This window comes from Dipteris shenzhenensis, chromosome 19 (genome assembly GCF_047967505.1).
Source record: "Dipteris shenzhenensis isolate YYH24624 ecotype China chromosome 19, Dip_SZ_1.0, whole genome shotgun sequence".
NCBI lineage: Eukaryota > Viridiplantae > Streptophyta > Polypodiopsida > Gleicheniales > Dipteridaceae > Dipteris > Dipteris shenzhenensis.
The window spans coordinates 42676186-42691938 of NC_141614.1; the positions used below are offsets into that span (position 1 = coordinate 42676186).

At 43.9% G+C, this 15753-nt stretch overlaps 1 protein-coding gene across 1 annotated transcript in view; it reads right to left on the bottom strand.

The window, feature by feature from the left end:
• Nucleotides 1-311: 311 nt before the first annotated feature.
• The window catches only part of LOC147890504 (uncharacterized), a 75290-nt gene continuing 59848 nt past the window's right edge, over nt 312-15753 (bottom strand). Inside the window, exons 17-18 of the mRNA XM_087390995.1 lie at nt 14630-14683; nt 312-798 (exon numbers count right to left, since the gene is read on the bottom strand). Coding sequence (XP_087247121.1) covers nt 484-798; nt 14630-14683 — 369 coding nt within the window. The 3' untranslated portion in view covers nt 312-483. The remainder of the gene's footprint in view (nt 799-14629; nt 14684-15753) is intronic.

Genomic DNA, 15753 nt, shown 5'->3' on the forward strand with positions numbered 1-15753 from the left:
CATGCTATCTCTCAACTTATATTGCCAGACGTCATTTTCATTGCAAAAAGAAGTAAAAAGCATCATTGAAAAATGTCAAAAAAGAGGCTAATGGTAGTAGTGAATAGCCCTTTGGTGGGCTTACGTGCCGGTGTGCGTGTTACTTTTACTAAAAATGACTCTCTCTCTCTCTCTCTCTCTCTCTCTCGGGTTGGGGGGGGGAGATAGAATATAGCTGTAATGTCTGTGCATTACCTCAATTCATCCAACACATGCATAAAAGTTTAAAACAATAACCTAAATGCCCTCCATGAAAACAAGCTTTTTTTAATACTAAATATATGGAGCTGCGCTGTAAATAACACTCCCCCTCTCTGATACTTTACATTGCAAGCTCCACATAAGAAGTGGGCTTATTCCTCTCTCTCAATTAATATGAATAAATTTACACTGAATATGCACAAGATAATAACACAATCTCCTTGCCACGAGAATCACCCAATTTCAATATTCATCATACTCATCATCTCCATATTCCTCACCGTAAGGCAATCGATAACTTGGAAGCTGATCATCTTCCATGATAACTACGTTTTCATCCAAAAGTTCTTCCTCATCATCTATATCCTCCTTGCTGATGCCTTCCTCACTATTAGCAACCACCTGATCTGTGTTTATCTTGGTTTGTTGTACATCTCCAGCAACAGCATCCACAGCCCTATCTGCCCACTTGACATGTTTTCCGTTCACATTATGTGTCTCCTTATCCTCACCCTTGATATCATAGGTGCCACTTGTATTTACAGCTTCAGCAGTATCCTGTTCCACATGGGCTATTGTGAAAACTCTCTCTCTCTCTCTCTCTCTCTCTCTCTCTCTCTCTCTCTGTGCATGCGTTGTTAGCCCATGCGAGAACATATGTGTCTATGCAGTGGATGTCTGCCCATGCAAGAAGGCACAAATATGTACACATGGATACATGGGAGTGTTAGTCGATGCACCCATGTGAGCATGGCTTTCCTTTTTTTGAGTCACAGAAGGGAAAGAAACGGCGGAGGCACTTGATGGTGACCGCAACAAGGGGGAAGGGATGGCTAAGAGGTTTAGTTCCAGCATCAAGAAGGGGACAAAATGGTTGAAGTTCGGAGTGGATATAGATGACATCCCAGAAGAACTATGTCAATCAAGGAGCCAGTGTCACAAAGCATCGATGCCCCATCCATCCAATCGGCATCCAAAGGCAGGATAGCTAGGACAGCCACAAAGGGCTATCAAAAGATAAAACAGAAGCAGCAGCCATGAACGCAGCCATTTGACAGGCAACTGCAAAAGACAGCAAAGCAGCACCTGTACAGGGATAAAAAAGGTGCAGCAGCCACATCGCCAGCTGTGGCTGCTGTGTGGGCATTGACAGCAGCCAAGACAACTCAGTTGCCACATCAGACGGGAGTTCAACCCCATGCTTGTTTTTAAAAAAGATCAACATGCGCAAAAGCCCAGGGTAAGAGAAAATCTCATGACGTAGAGGTGGAAACTACGATGGAAGAAGGCCAACTGAGAAGAGAGGACGTGCAAGCTATGCTTGAACAATGGTGGAGGATGAAGCTCGCATACTGGCCTATAGCAGCGAGTATGGCTTGAGCACATTAGACTAAAGTTTTGACATCCATAACTTGCATACTCTTACCCTCTATGCCTTTTTGAATTAGCCAAATTGCAGACATCTGGAAGCATAGAAAGTATTCATTGGAAATCTTGGAGCTAACAAGTATACCTTCATAAGACTACAGAATATCCAATGTTGCAAATTAGAGTTTTGTAAGATTTAATAGATGAATAATGAGAGAGATAGACAGACAGACAGATAGATAGATAGATAGAGAGAGAGAGAGAGAGAGAGAGGCTATTTAGAGCTGTAGCAAGAGTATCATATGGTATAGCTGTACCTGTTCATCCCATGGATCCTACTGTGTCTACAGAGTACATTGTGGTAGAACCAAAACAGCAGACCTTCATGGCATGCCCGACAGTCTCATATAACAAAGAGGTACAGCAAGATCCTCAAGACAGTTCTCTGAACTCCCTGTTAAAGGGACCATTGAGACCTAGTTTCTAGAGGTACTTAAATAAAAGCAGAGTCGAGTGTGCTGCAGCTTTCCTGTCAAGGCCTCAGCTCACTGTCTAAAGTACCCCAAAAACAGGCGCCAGCAGCCAACCTGGAGGGGTATACAGCCAACGGATACCTCGATCCCTGAGAATATAAAAGCTACTTGCACGACAAGCCTCACAAAAATGATCATGCCTTTCAGCAGTCTCCCAAGAGTCCTCTGTACGTGCTCCTAGACAGCATGCAGTGTAGATGACATCATGCCAAAGGATTTGGCAATGCTTGTCTGGGGGACTTATCCCAGCCAGCCCATGGTGTTATGAGGAGTTTGACCACCAGCCCCTTCTCTGGCATACGGGAGGTCCAAGATAGGAGGGCTACATGCTAGGGCAATGTTGGACATATATTGCTTGGCACAGTGGGACATTAGCCCGGCTAGGTCCTATGGAGCATGGAGTCATCTCTAGTGTTTTTTTTGTAAAATCCCCCTCGAAAAAAGAGCGCCTGAGTGGACTTTCCTACTATCCTCAGCCTTGAAAAATGATAGCCTAAAATGGTCAATCATGCTGTAAACTTGGTGGGAAAACTAGCCATAACTTCATAAAATGCTTATTTTCATGTACATGTGACATAACTTTACTAAATGGTGCAACAACCTGTTAAACATATAAATCATGTCTTTGATATGCTACATGATTCCATTTGGATTTGTCAATCAAAAGATATAGGTTTTCAAAGCTTGGCGGGTTTTGGAAATCAACATAGATTTTACAACAGCAACAAAATGAGTGCCATGGTCACGCAGCTTTTTGTCCCAAATCCAAATGAGTAACTAATTGCTCCCCCAAGAGACGAAGGCACATGCAAGACCTCTCTCACCGAAGGGAGGTGGGTACAGTTCATAAAATTTAAGCTTCAGAAAGACTTTAGGGTTGGTGATTTTATTACCAAAGAAGGTCTTGAGGAGACTCCAAATCTGCTTAGCTGTTGACTTGAAATCCACATGATGGATGAGAGAGCCGGCTAAGCAAAGACCAATGAGGGCAATGGCCTTAGAATTTTGCTTCCAAATCTTTTGGTGTTGTTGATCAAGTAGCTCAACCTGATCATCCTCAACAACATCCCAAACTCCTTCACGCATAAGCAGCAATTGCATCTTGGTTTGCCATGTGGGAAAACCTTCCCCCTTAAACTTCTCAACAAGGATAGAACTTGAAGACAAAGAAGTCATGATTGAAGAAGAGAATTGCGTGAAGGTGGGAAGAAGCCTCAAAATGAAGGACAGCTTTGAAATGCAAAACCGGCTGTCCAAAGTACACCAAGATGCTACAGCAAGTCTTCAAGGAAAGAGTCGGCTGATTTGTATGAGCTGGAAGGCTGGAAACACCTCGAAAATGATGTTGCTGAAGGCAGATATGTAGTAGGAGCACTGAAACTTGGAGTTCGGCGATGGAGAGCTCCACACATGCACCAAAACCTTGAAAAATGTGCCGACTAGCTAACTAGGCGCAGCTTGCAAGATAGGTGCGACTGACAGGAGCCGGACTGGTATGGCGCATCTTGCAGGAGCAGAGCTGATATAGCGCTATAGGAGGAAACGGTACAGTACAATCCGTACAGCTAGTACGGATTCTACAACTAGCTATGGAGGTTCTATGTGGGCAGGTAGGAGTACGAACTGAGGCGAAATTGACGGAGCTGCAAGAGGAGACGGCGGAACTGAGGCAGCTGCGAGGCCTTGAGCTAAAATGACGATTTTAGGGTTAGGGAAAGGGTGACATGGCAGCTTTGATACCATGTTAGTAACATGGTGGAAGAGGAGAGAGAGAGAGAGAGAGTTAGGGTGACAAAATGGCAAAGCTTACACTTGGGTCTATGGCTTGAAGAAAAAATCAGATATAGTTATGATGCATTTCAAACACTTTGTGCCCAAGGTTGAAAATGAGACAAGACTCAAGGTGCACACACTTCGCACTGGCAGAGGGGGGGAGTATGTCTAATGAATTTGAGGCATTTTTAAAGCAGAAAGGCATCACACATCAGCTTATAGTGAGGCTTACCCCTCGCCTCACTGATTTTGGCTCGAAGGTCTCATGTGTGCCAATTATGTTTTGAACTCACTCAAGTGTATCTTTGTTGGGTATAGTGCAGAAAGCAAAGACTATCATCTCTACAATCCAGCCACTTGCAAGATTTTTGTGAGTACAAATGTGATTTTTTCAAAGAATTCATACACATGCTGAATTCACTACTCCAGCTTCTTCAGATGATGTTTTTTAGGTTACCTTCCTATTGTTTTTGGTTCCCCGATTGATGCTCATGCTGAAAATTAGCATTTACAGCAACCTCCAATCCCTCCACATGCTGATTTTGTTCCTCCACAGGCAGTGGATGATGTTGTCAGGCAAGAGATTCAAGAGATACATGCAGAAAAAACAGTTCCGAACTGGTTGCTATAGACTCTCAAGGAGAGTAGACTTGAGAGACCTCTGCTTAGCAAGACTCGTAGTGCAGCAAGGCACGCAGAGGGGGCTCTTTCTATTGAATCAACTTATGCAGGTACTCTTCTTGATGAAGAAGAACCTGAAACTTTTCAAGAAGCCAAGGATGATGTGCACTGGATGAATGCTATACACAATGAATTGTAGTCCATTGAGAAAAATCAGACTTGGGATGTTGTGAATTTACCACCACGAAAACATGCCATTGCTAAGCCAGATGGGTCCATTGATAGGTACAAGGCACGGCTGGTTACCAAAGGCTATGCTCAGAAAAAGGGCATAGATTATGAGGAGACTTTTGCTCCTACATCCCGGATGACAACTATCATATCAATTATTGCCATGGCTGCAACTTTTGTTTGGAATGCCCATCAGTTTGACATGAAAACAACTTTCCTTAATGGGAACTTGCAGGAAGAGGTTTATGTCAAACAACCTCTTGGCTTTGAACTTTCGAGCAATGCACTTGAAGTTTGCAAACTGAATAAAGATTTATATGGGCTGAAACAAGCCCCACGTGCATGGCATGCCAAGATTGATGCCTTCCTGGCAAGTAAGGGGCTACACAATAGTCCCACTGAAAGCACCCTCTACATCAAGAAGGATGGGGTGAAAGAATTGAGGGAGAGAGAGAGCAAGAGAGTGAGCTGAGAGCTGAAAGCTTGAAAGCTTAGTTGCAATAGAAGAGTGTGAGAGTACAACTGAAAGAGTGAGAGAGAAGGTTTTGTCCTAGTGACAAAACCTTAGTAGTCACTAACCATAGTTAGTGAACTAACTGCGGTTAGGGAAAAAAACCTCTTAAAGAGGGAAAAGTGCCCCTAACTAGCTTATTAAATTACAATGGTCACTGCTGAATTATATCTATAATTCTAACACCCCCCTGCAGTGCCAATGTCATGTACAAGGCTGATCAATCACCAAACGGATATAAGTTCAGGGCACTGCGAAATGCCTCAAACTTTTCACGTGGTAGTGCTTTGGTGAAAATATCTGCAACGTTGTCATGTGTGGACACAAAGATCATACTGATCTCTCCTGCATGCAACTTCTCTCTGACATAGTGATAGTGAACCTCAATGTGCTTCGTGCGAGCATGAAACACTGGATTCTTTGCCACTGCAATGGCACTCTGACTATCAGTGAGAATTGGAGAAAGACCCTCCAATGACAGATGAAGATCAGCAAATAGACGTCGCAGCCAGACACATTCAACTGTTGCTGTGAAAGCTGCCCTGTACTCAGCTTCACATGATGAGGTAGCCACTGTAGATTGTTTCTTGCTCAGCCAGGAAATGCAAGATTTACCCAAAAAGAAACAATTGCCACTAGTGGACTGCCTAGTGTCATAATCACCAGCCCAATCTGAATCACTGTAGCCATGCATCTGCAAGTCACCCCGCCTGGGAAATAACAAGCCAAAAGACTTCGTGCCCTACAAATAACGGAAGATGCGCTTAACTGCCTGCCAATGCATAGTTTTTGGGCTGTGCATATACCTGCTCACCTGAGATACTACAAACTGAATATCAGGTCTAGTGTTGCAGAGATATATGTGGTTGCTAAAGGCTATGCTCAGAAAAAGGGCATAGATTATGAGGAGACTTTTGCTCCTACATCTCGGATGACCACCATCCGATCTGTTATTGCAATGGCTGCACATTTTGAGTGTAATGTTCATCAGTTGGACATAAAAACAGCTTTCTTAAATGGAGACTTGTTGGAAAAGGTTTATGTCAAACAACCTCCAGGATTTGAAATTACAGCAAATGCACTTCAAGTATGCAAGCTAAACAAAGCTTTGTATGGGCTGAAATAGGCCCCTCGTGCATGGTATGCCAAGATTCATGCCTTTTTGACCAGCAAGGGGCTGCACAATAGTCCTACTGAGAGCACCCTCTACATCAAGATGGATGGGGGGGAAATTTTAGTCATCCTTCTTTATGTCGATGACTTACTGCTCACAGGGTCCAATGAAGATAATATTGCAGATTTCAAAGCTGATTTGCAGACCACCTTTGACATGTCAGATTTGGGGCTGCTTCACTTTTATTTGGGGATCCAGTTCTCTCAAGAGAGACGTGGCATTGTTATGTCTCAGTCCAAGTATGTGCAGAAACTCTTGGACAGATTTAACATGCATGATTGTAAGCCCATAGCCACTCCCATGGAGCTGGGGCTGAAACTCACAATGCATGATGCAGGAGAATCAGTTGATGCCACATCTTACAGTCAGGCTGTTGCCTTGTATCTGTCAATGGAGCCATCTAGCTTCCGTTTCACCTTAAAAACCCATCGTGTACCAATGGCATGTTTACCAAGTGGCAAGTCTACGACATCCCAAGTCTGATTTTTCTTAATGGACTACAACTCATCGTGCATGGCATTCATCCAATGCACATTGTCCTTTGCTTCTTCGAATGTTGCAGGCTCCTCATCAAGAAGAGTACCTGCATATGCTGATTCAACTGAATTAGCACCTTCCATGTGCCTTGCTGCACTGCGAGTCCTGCCAGGTAATGGAGCATCAATCTTACTCTCCCTGAGAGTCTGTAACAGCCAGTTTGGGACTGTTTTTGCTGCATGTATGTCTGCAATTTCTTGCTGAACTACCTGTTCCACTGCCTGTGGAGGTGGCAAGACATCTTGTGGCTGAACTGAAGCATCGGGAGGTGGCTGTAAATTCTGATTTGCATCAGAAATATCAGCAGGGGAACCCAAGGCAATGGGTAGCAACCCCTCAAAAACATCCTCTAAAGAAGAAGGCATATGAAATTCAGCCTGAGTGTGAGCTGAATTTTCTGCAAATATCACATCTCTACTGACAATGATCTTGCGTGTAGCAAGATTGTAGAGACGGTACCCCTTGCTTTCTGCACTGTGCCCAACAAATGTGCACTTAATTGCCTTATCTGACAACTTATGCCGAAATTCAACTGGCACATGAGCATATGCAAGGCATCCAAAGACCCGGAAATGATCCACTGAAGGCTTTCTCCCATTCCAGACCTCATAGGGAGTTTTTGTTTTCAAAGCCTTAGTGGGAGCCCGATTTAAGAGGTAGTTGGCACACATCAGACCTTCAAGCCAGAATTTGTGAGGCATGTGTTTGCTTTTCAGCATACATCTGTCCATCTCCATAAGAGTTCTATTTTTCCTCTCAGCTTTGCTATTAACAAGTCTGGCCCCCAGCATGGACTGCCATACATCCCTATTGGGCGGACCAAGGAGTCAAAAAGCAACCCTTTAGTCCCTGGATCCTGAAAGTGAGAGCAGAAGCACTGTTCTAGTCTAGCCAATGAAGCATATCCTCTGCTCAGGCGTGCATGCATCGCAGGTCTCATAGTGAAGATGGGTCCAAAAAAAGACGACCCTAAGATAGGTGTATGATGAAACTACCTCAACAAGGGACCCATCAAATGCAAAATGCTCATCGCGTATGATGGCTCGAGATGTATTGAAGATCATAACCTTGGTTTTATCCAAGTTGACCTTCAAATCATGAGACTCACAAAAGAACTGTAGTGTGTTAAGGTGTCTCTGGAGTCCCTTTATTGAGGAAGACGAGAGCCACGTCATCTGCGTAAAGCAATATCCGGATCAGCATGCCTGCGAGAGAGCAACCTGCCCCACCCTGTGCCTGCATCACTGTTTGAAGCTCGTCGATGTAGAGGCCAAACAAGGTAGGTGATAATGGGCAACCTTGTTTGACCCCGATAACGCTCATGATCTCGTCTGTCCATCCAGATCCTGTCCGGACTCTGTCTGACATAAAGTGCCATGACAGCCCAACTGATCTCTTGGTCATAACCCAAATCCTGTAGGCGATGTATGAGGCGGGCTCTCGGAACAATGTCAAATGCCTTGCGCAATTCCACAAAGCAACAGTAAACCCTCTGCTTCCGTGCCCTCGCCTCCTCGATGATACATCTGAACATGAGAATATGGTCCATGGTCCCATGGTCCCGTCTGAAACCAGCCTGTCCCGCTGCTCTGAGTCCTCGATACTCTGCAAATCTGCTGGCCTCAAAATCAAGTACTGATGCATAAATCTTGGACATGACATGTCCAATCATAGTGGTCCTGTAGTTCTCCGGGTTCATGGGATCCCCTGCCTTGTGGATGGGTGAGATAGTGTTGATGATCCAGGTGCGTGGAAACCCCAAGCAGACAGCTTCATTAAATAGCTTCGCTAAGATTAGGACTAGGAGATTATTCCCATATGCAATGAGCTCAGTGCATAGTCCCTCATGATTCTTCACTCGGCCATGAAGTTTCATTACAACATCCTTTAACCCACCCTAGTGAAGAGGGTGCAGGATGTGGAGTGTGGCATATGTGATAGGTTAGGGACTGGCTGATTTGGGATATCATAGAGCGTGCGTGCATAATCAGGACATACCTGAGTGTCAGTGAGTGGTGGGGGGGACCGTCCCTCTAGAAATCTCCGCCAGAAGTCCTTAGAGTTGTTACTGAACAGAATGTTCAGTAGCTCCTCCTCGTTCCGGCGCACGAAGTCAAGTTTCTTCCTGCGTACTAGAGAACGGTACTCGCATAGCGTCTTTGGTTCGCTCGAAAGGCTGTTTTTTGTTTCGAATCTGAGCTGATGACGTAAAGCCTTACACTCATCATCGTACCAGCTATTACAAGATACGGTCCCGGGTGGTGGTGGGCGGGTGGAGCGGGTGGTGTGGGGGAAGGCGTGAAGAGCAGCCTCGTGAAGTGAGCGAGTGACTAGGGCAGCATGATCCTCTAATAGGGGTATAAAGACAATGTATGCGAGAAGTTTGTATAGACAACTAAGGTAAGTAGGTGAGTGATCGCGATCAAAGCATATATCATGGTAGGTGGAGTAAGAACTCAACGGGGTAGAAAGTGATGTGCGGCGGGGGGTAGAAATGCTAAAGAAAAGATATGTATGATCAGCCCCTACAGGGAGAGGTGCTACCGTAAAGTTAGTAATGCGAGATGTGAAGGCAGCCCATGATGTAGTCCACAACACTGGAGCCACCCCCATGTGGGAAGCAAGTGAAGCCACTTGAAGCGGGCCATCTATCAAGACCATTATAGATGATGAGATCATGCATCTTGCCGAGGTCTAATAGGGCTTGCCAATAAGATGTGAGCGGTCCTTGTCTGTCAGCCGAAACTCATACCATACCTGCCGCCTCAAGGTCAATGTCTGGCAATAGAGTGGAATCATCTCTGAAGTCAAGGAGTGATGCCTGACGAGCGCCTGTCCTCGCGTTGAAGTCCCCAACTAGGAGGACTTCCCCTCGGCTAGAGAAGTCAACAATGGACTGATAAAGAGCAGCAAATGGTGATGTCTCATCCTCCCCTCGAATATATCTGGCAAAGTGGGAGGTCTCGGGGGAAAGCACCAAACTGCAATAAACAGATCCCGGCTATCCGTGTTTCAAATCCGGATCCAGAGAAACCTGGAGTGTGGATCTCTCTGCTCCACTGAGATGGCCCCCAAAAGTGTGGCTCTGTAAAGGACTGCAACTCCTCCTGGCCCTCGAACCCTCCTGTATCCCTCCACTCATCTCTGAAGGCCGACTCCCATGTATACCCGTTGACTACTGGTACTGGACGCTTTGGGCTCTGATGTGTCTCTGTGTAAAAGACTGTCGTGACCTATATAGGATTCCGAGAAGTTCCCTGGTTCTGACCATAAGGTACCATTACAGTTCCAGATGGTACAGGATAGGGTCTCGGATGTCTGGGTCTCATAGACCCCGCCTCCCTATGCGAGAGGAGAGGTGGGTGCCCGACGGGGGCCTGTAAGGAGTCGTCCATCTCGTACTACTGCCCACTTTCCCTCCCTGCGGACCTGATCCCGCTGCTACAACAGAAAACGCCTCTCCTCAACCTGTAGTGGAGTGAGGTCCTCATCTATGGAGATCGCTGGCTGGTCTCGTAAGGCTGGCCTACCTCCTGCCTCCATCTTCATCGCTACTACTATCGACAATTTGCTACTTATTCAGCCAATTTCTTGCATTTGATCTGCCGCTTGCTATCAATTGATGCCATCACAGTTGGTACATTGCTATGTACTGTTTGCTGCATGCAAATTTACAAGGAACTGCAGTCTGACTTACTCTTGGAGCAATCAATTAGCGTCATTACAGCCAGTTTTGTTTACAATTCCAAAATCATGCCTAGCCATTGAAGGTTGCACTCATTAGACTCATCATGAATCATCCTGAACAAAGCAGCAAGCAGACCCCAACCCTTGATTATTCTCTGATTGAGCTCGAGGATGAAATTGCTTCCCAGCTTAATCCACGATCTACTCTGAGACTATTATTCAGGAGATAAAGGGTTTACAAAATGAACACTGATTGAGCTCGAGGATGAAATTACTTCCCAGCTTAATCCACAATCTACTGAGACTATTATTCAAAATGAACAAAAGCCTCTTTGAAACTTTAGTCTTTTCATATCCCAATGACTGGTTGGGATAGTAACAGCAGTGAAGAAGAGAATTTTAATTGTGACTTCTCGGGATGGAGAAGTTTTGAGGTTGGAAAAGATGAATCAAAAAAATGAAAATAAGAAATCTGAAATATATTAAGCAAAACCACCATTTTGTTTATTGGATGGGAAATTATAAGATGATGTCTTGTCCTTATTAAATTTTGCCACATATATAAAAATTAATATAGGCTGTCCTTTTTTGAATAATTGCTACCATGTGATGTCCTTTGTTGAATTCATGTTTCATAATTCAATTTCTTTCTAGAACAAAGTTTTAAATGTTATAGATTTAAAACTTGTGTCTGGAAAGGCTTAAAAAGTACTAAATGTTCTTTAATGATTTTAAGAAATTTAGATGATGTTATTTCATTTTGTTAATGTCCAGTCTCATATCCAACTGCTTGTGTATCCTTGTGTTTTACACATCTTGCCCTATTACCCGTACAGGGGAATTCCCGTGGTGTAGGACACGAGAATTAGGACAAGAGTGTGAGTGATTAGTCATACTTGTACTAATCAGCCATGTTAATTGCTTGTCATATCGCCTTAGCAATAGTGACAAGAACAGTGTGTGGTTGGCTAACCCGCTGTCCATGAAAACCAAGGGATATCATTCAGTTGAGTACTGAAGATTAGTGACCTTTTATATGACGACATATACCTAGATGAATCCAAGAACATTCCCAAACTCATCCTCTAAAAACACAACATAGTGCAGTTTCAATCTCACGATAGTCACTCATAAGATTGAAAACCATAAACTCCATCACGCATAGCAGGGACTAGCTACTATGACATCCGCACTGACGTCATCAGCGCCCAATAGTGGGTGTAGACCATAGTATAAAAGTATGCTCTCACAGATACAAATCCACACACCCACACATACTTGAGCATCCATTTATACAAAGTCTTCGTACTGAGTTTCTATCGGCACTCCAGAGGTGAAGGGCAAACTCAGCTATGACGAAGGCTAGCACTAAAGGAGAAGGCTCTTCATTCAAGCTACAACTGCTTGTGAAGTCTAAACGATGTCATTTTAGTCTCTCCCAAACGAGTATCTAAATCTAAATCTAGCTGATAGGGCAACGCACCATTTAAGACAGAAAGAATTATCGCAATACCAGCAGGCCGCAACTTGGACGAAAACTTCACAAGGTGAAATTTGCATCTCCGCTAATACAGCAGAAGCATATACCAAGATGAATCCAGGAACATTCCCAAACTCATCCTCTAAAAACACAACATAGTGCAGTTTCAATCTCATTGAAAACCATAAACTCCATCACGCATAGCAGGGACTAGCTACTTTGACATCCCCACTAACATCATCAGCACCTAACATTGGGTGTAGACTATAGTATAAAAATATGCTCTCACACATACAAATCCACACACCCACACATACTTAAGCATCCATTTATACAAAGTCTTCGTACTGAGTTTCTGTTAGCACTCTAGAGGTGAAGGGCAGACTCAGCCATGACGAAGGCTAGCACTAAAAAAGAAGGCTAATCAAAAAGTAGTCCAAAATCTCTTCATTCAATCTACAACTGCTTGTGAAGTCTAAACAATTTCATTTTAGTCTCTCCCCAACGAGCATCTAAATCTAGCTGATAGGGAAACGCACCATTTAAGATAGAAAGAATTATTGCAATACCAACAGGGCGCAAATGAAGCATTTACAAGTATAGTCTAATTTAATTCTCCTACCCCGATTTACGTAGGCATGTGTAGCTTTATAGTGCCCTCGATATGCACAAATCAGGGAGGACTACCAGCAGATACTAGAGGACTCCACTCAGTTGACATCAGTTCTCTCTACTGCCTCTCCGGCAGCGTTGGGATCTTTTGTCACCCGTCTTTTGACATGTCGTCAGGAACTCATAGGTTCCTGATCCCTCTTTTTTAGGAGACTTTCTTTACATTGTATTGAGATGGTCCCATGGGTCATTTTTGGCCCCCGGTGGACATTAATAAATTATACTTCTACTTCTACTTCTCTCTCTCTCTCTCTCTCTCTCTCTCTCTCTCTCTCTCTTCTGCCTCAGTCGTACAGTGCCCTACAACCGCCATACCTGCTTGCTTACTTGCCATACAGTCGTCGTACGATCCTCGCGCAGCCGCCGTACTAGCTCGTGTACTGCTTCCACAGCCGCTGTAACAGTCCGTGCACCCACCATACAGCTAGTCATCAATTCACCACACAGCCATACAGCTCGGGCTCACCTTCATGCAACACAGGTCCTCTCTTCTTCTCCGTACACAGAGGTCTCACCTCACCCCAATCTGGGCTGAATCCCTAGCTCAGTCTTGGTGGTTAGCTTTAGCAAGGGGATCCTCATATTTGGAAAGGCCATCATGGAGTTGTTAAAAACGGAACTGTGTGCTTCTTACAGCGACGCCTAGCCGACTTTCAAGCAAAGGATTGGATCTGATCCACAGGAATATATCTATATTATTTAAATTAAGAAATTATAGAGCGCAGACTTATGGTTGGAACTCTTGGAAGAAAAGTGAAGGAGGTGGAGAGCAAAGGCAAGTAAGAAATCATTTCAGAGGTCATGGAAAAATGCAGCACATCCCCACTGCTAAAGGATTGCCTTGACTGTTTTGATGATGAGGAAGGACACACAGAAGAGGAGAAATTTACATGCCCCAGACCACAAGTAAAATGGGTTGAGAATGACATCAGCTGTATCTTCCAAAAGGGGACACAAGTACAAGTTTATTTCAATGAGAAGGAAAAATCACTGGCAAACAAACAAGCTGAAAGGTACACGGGTATGGATATCTGAAGAACTCACTCCAACTAAGCTTAAACAAAGGAATGCTGAACTTACTAAAGTGAAGGATGCACACAAAGCAGGAAAATGGGCCGTCTACCGTGATGGAATGGCTCTAATTAGAGACTTCAAATCTAAACATAAAGAACCTCAGTCTTAAACTGATGTAATGAAGGCCACTTTTGATACAGGATTAGAAATTAGATATGTGCTAAATAATCTAGAGCTGAGATGCCATGTGCACTCCTCGACTCTCTAAGTTTTAGAGATGTAGTGGCTACTCTTTTTTGGTGTGTACTTTGTCTCATAGTCCTGTGAGGGCTTCTGAAGACATTAATATAATTTCTATTTCTTTCTATTCTCTCCCCCCCCCCCCCCCCCCCAAAATCCAAACCCAAAGACTGATAGTCTTAACCTGATGTTATAAAGGCCATCCTAAGATAGAATTAGAATGTAGCTACGCTCTATAATAACTCGGATGGAGCTAAGCTTTGTGCACTCCCCCAACTCTCTGGTTATCCAAATGTAGTAAGGCACGTTTTGGTGTTTGTACTTCGTCTCATAGCCTTCTGCAGACGTTAATCTCTCTCTCTCTCTCTCTCTCTCTCTCTCTCTCTCTCTCTCTCTCTCACACACGTGCACGCGCACGGGCACATAGACACCCCCGACATGAATCGATGCAGCTTCGACTGTGCTCATATGCTGAGTTTTGTATTGACAGTACAGGAAGAAAAGAAAGGGCTCAAGAAAAAACTGAATTGAATGGCAAAACCACATACCTCTCCATCAAACAGCTTTTCCAATGCATTGTAGTTAACCTTCGAACTAAGCTTCTGCAGTGACAAAACCCTTGAAATTTAGCAAAAAATATTTCATTTACACAGTTCTGTCCTACACGAGCTGAAACATCTCTCTTGTTACACGGATAGTGATGATTCTCCATAATTACAGCGCAACACACACACACACACATCTTTTTTTGTAAAGGAAACTTTGCATTAAGAAGAATGTACATTCATAGCTGTCCCAGCTGGAACAACTACTCCTCAAAACTTAACAGTAATAAACGACTTCCAACTGGGCCTGAGGAAGGTCTCCAAGGGAATGAGCATCCTAAAGAGACCAAAGCAAAGAAGCTCGAAAGTAGAGCAAAACACACACACACACACGAGAGAACTATATGAGCGAAATAGACAGGTGTATGCATATGCACCTAGGCTTATACATGCATGATGTCAGTGCATAAAATCACAGAGCACCCAAAGTAACAGTTTACGAAGACGTCAATTTCCATGCATAGTTGTCATTACAAGCATCTCCACCTACCTACCTTATATATATATATATATATATATATTGTGCAGATGGTTTTTTCCCCTTGTCCATCCAAGTTATGTCTAGAACTCTTGACCTTGTATTTTGTAATTGCTTTTTTTCAAGTCCCATGCATCCTAACAGGTCTCCCGCGGACTTTAATACAAGCATTTCATTTCCCTCTCTCTCTCTCTCTCTCTCTCAGCCCCCATGGAATCCCCTGTCTATGAATTTTTAGTATTAGTTTTGAGTTTTGAGTTTTTCTTAGCATAGCACTCAGCAAGGGCCCTAGCCAGCCCTTTGTCTGAGCCCACAATGGCTTGTTTCAGTTACCCTTGGATTGTACTTTGTCTCCTAAGCCTGCAAGGTCTTCTGAAGAATTCTCTCTCTCTCTCTCTCTCTAGGCATGAGGGTGCATAATGAGATAGCAGATAACATGTATGCATTGGAACCTAGGCTCATATTAAAAAGCAGAAAAAATTGTCAGTTTAGAAAGACATCAATTGGCATGCATATTTGTTTCATGATTAGAAAATTTTACAAAGTCCAAAATACCATCAAAGCCAAGCAACAAAGTGCCATTCAACCC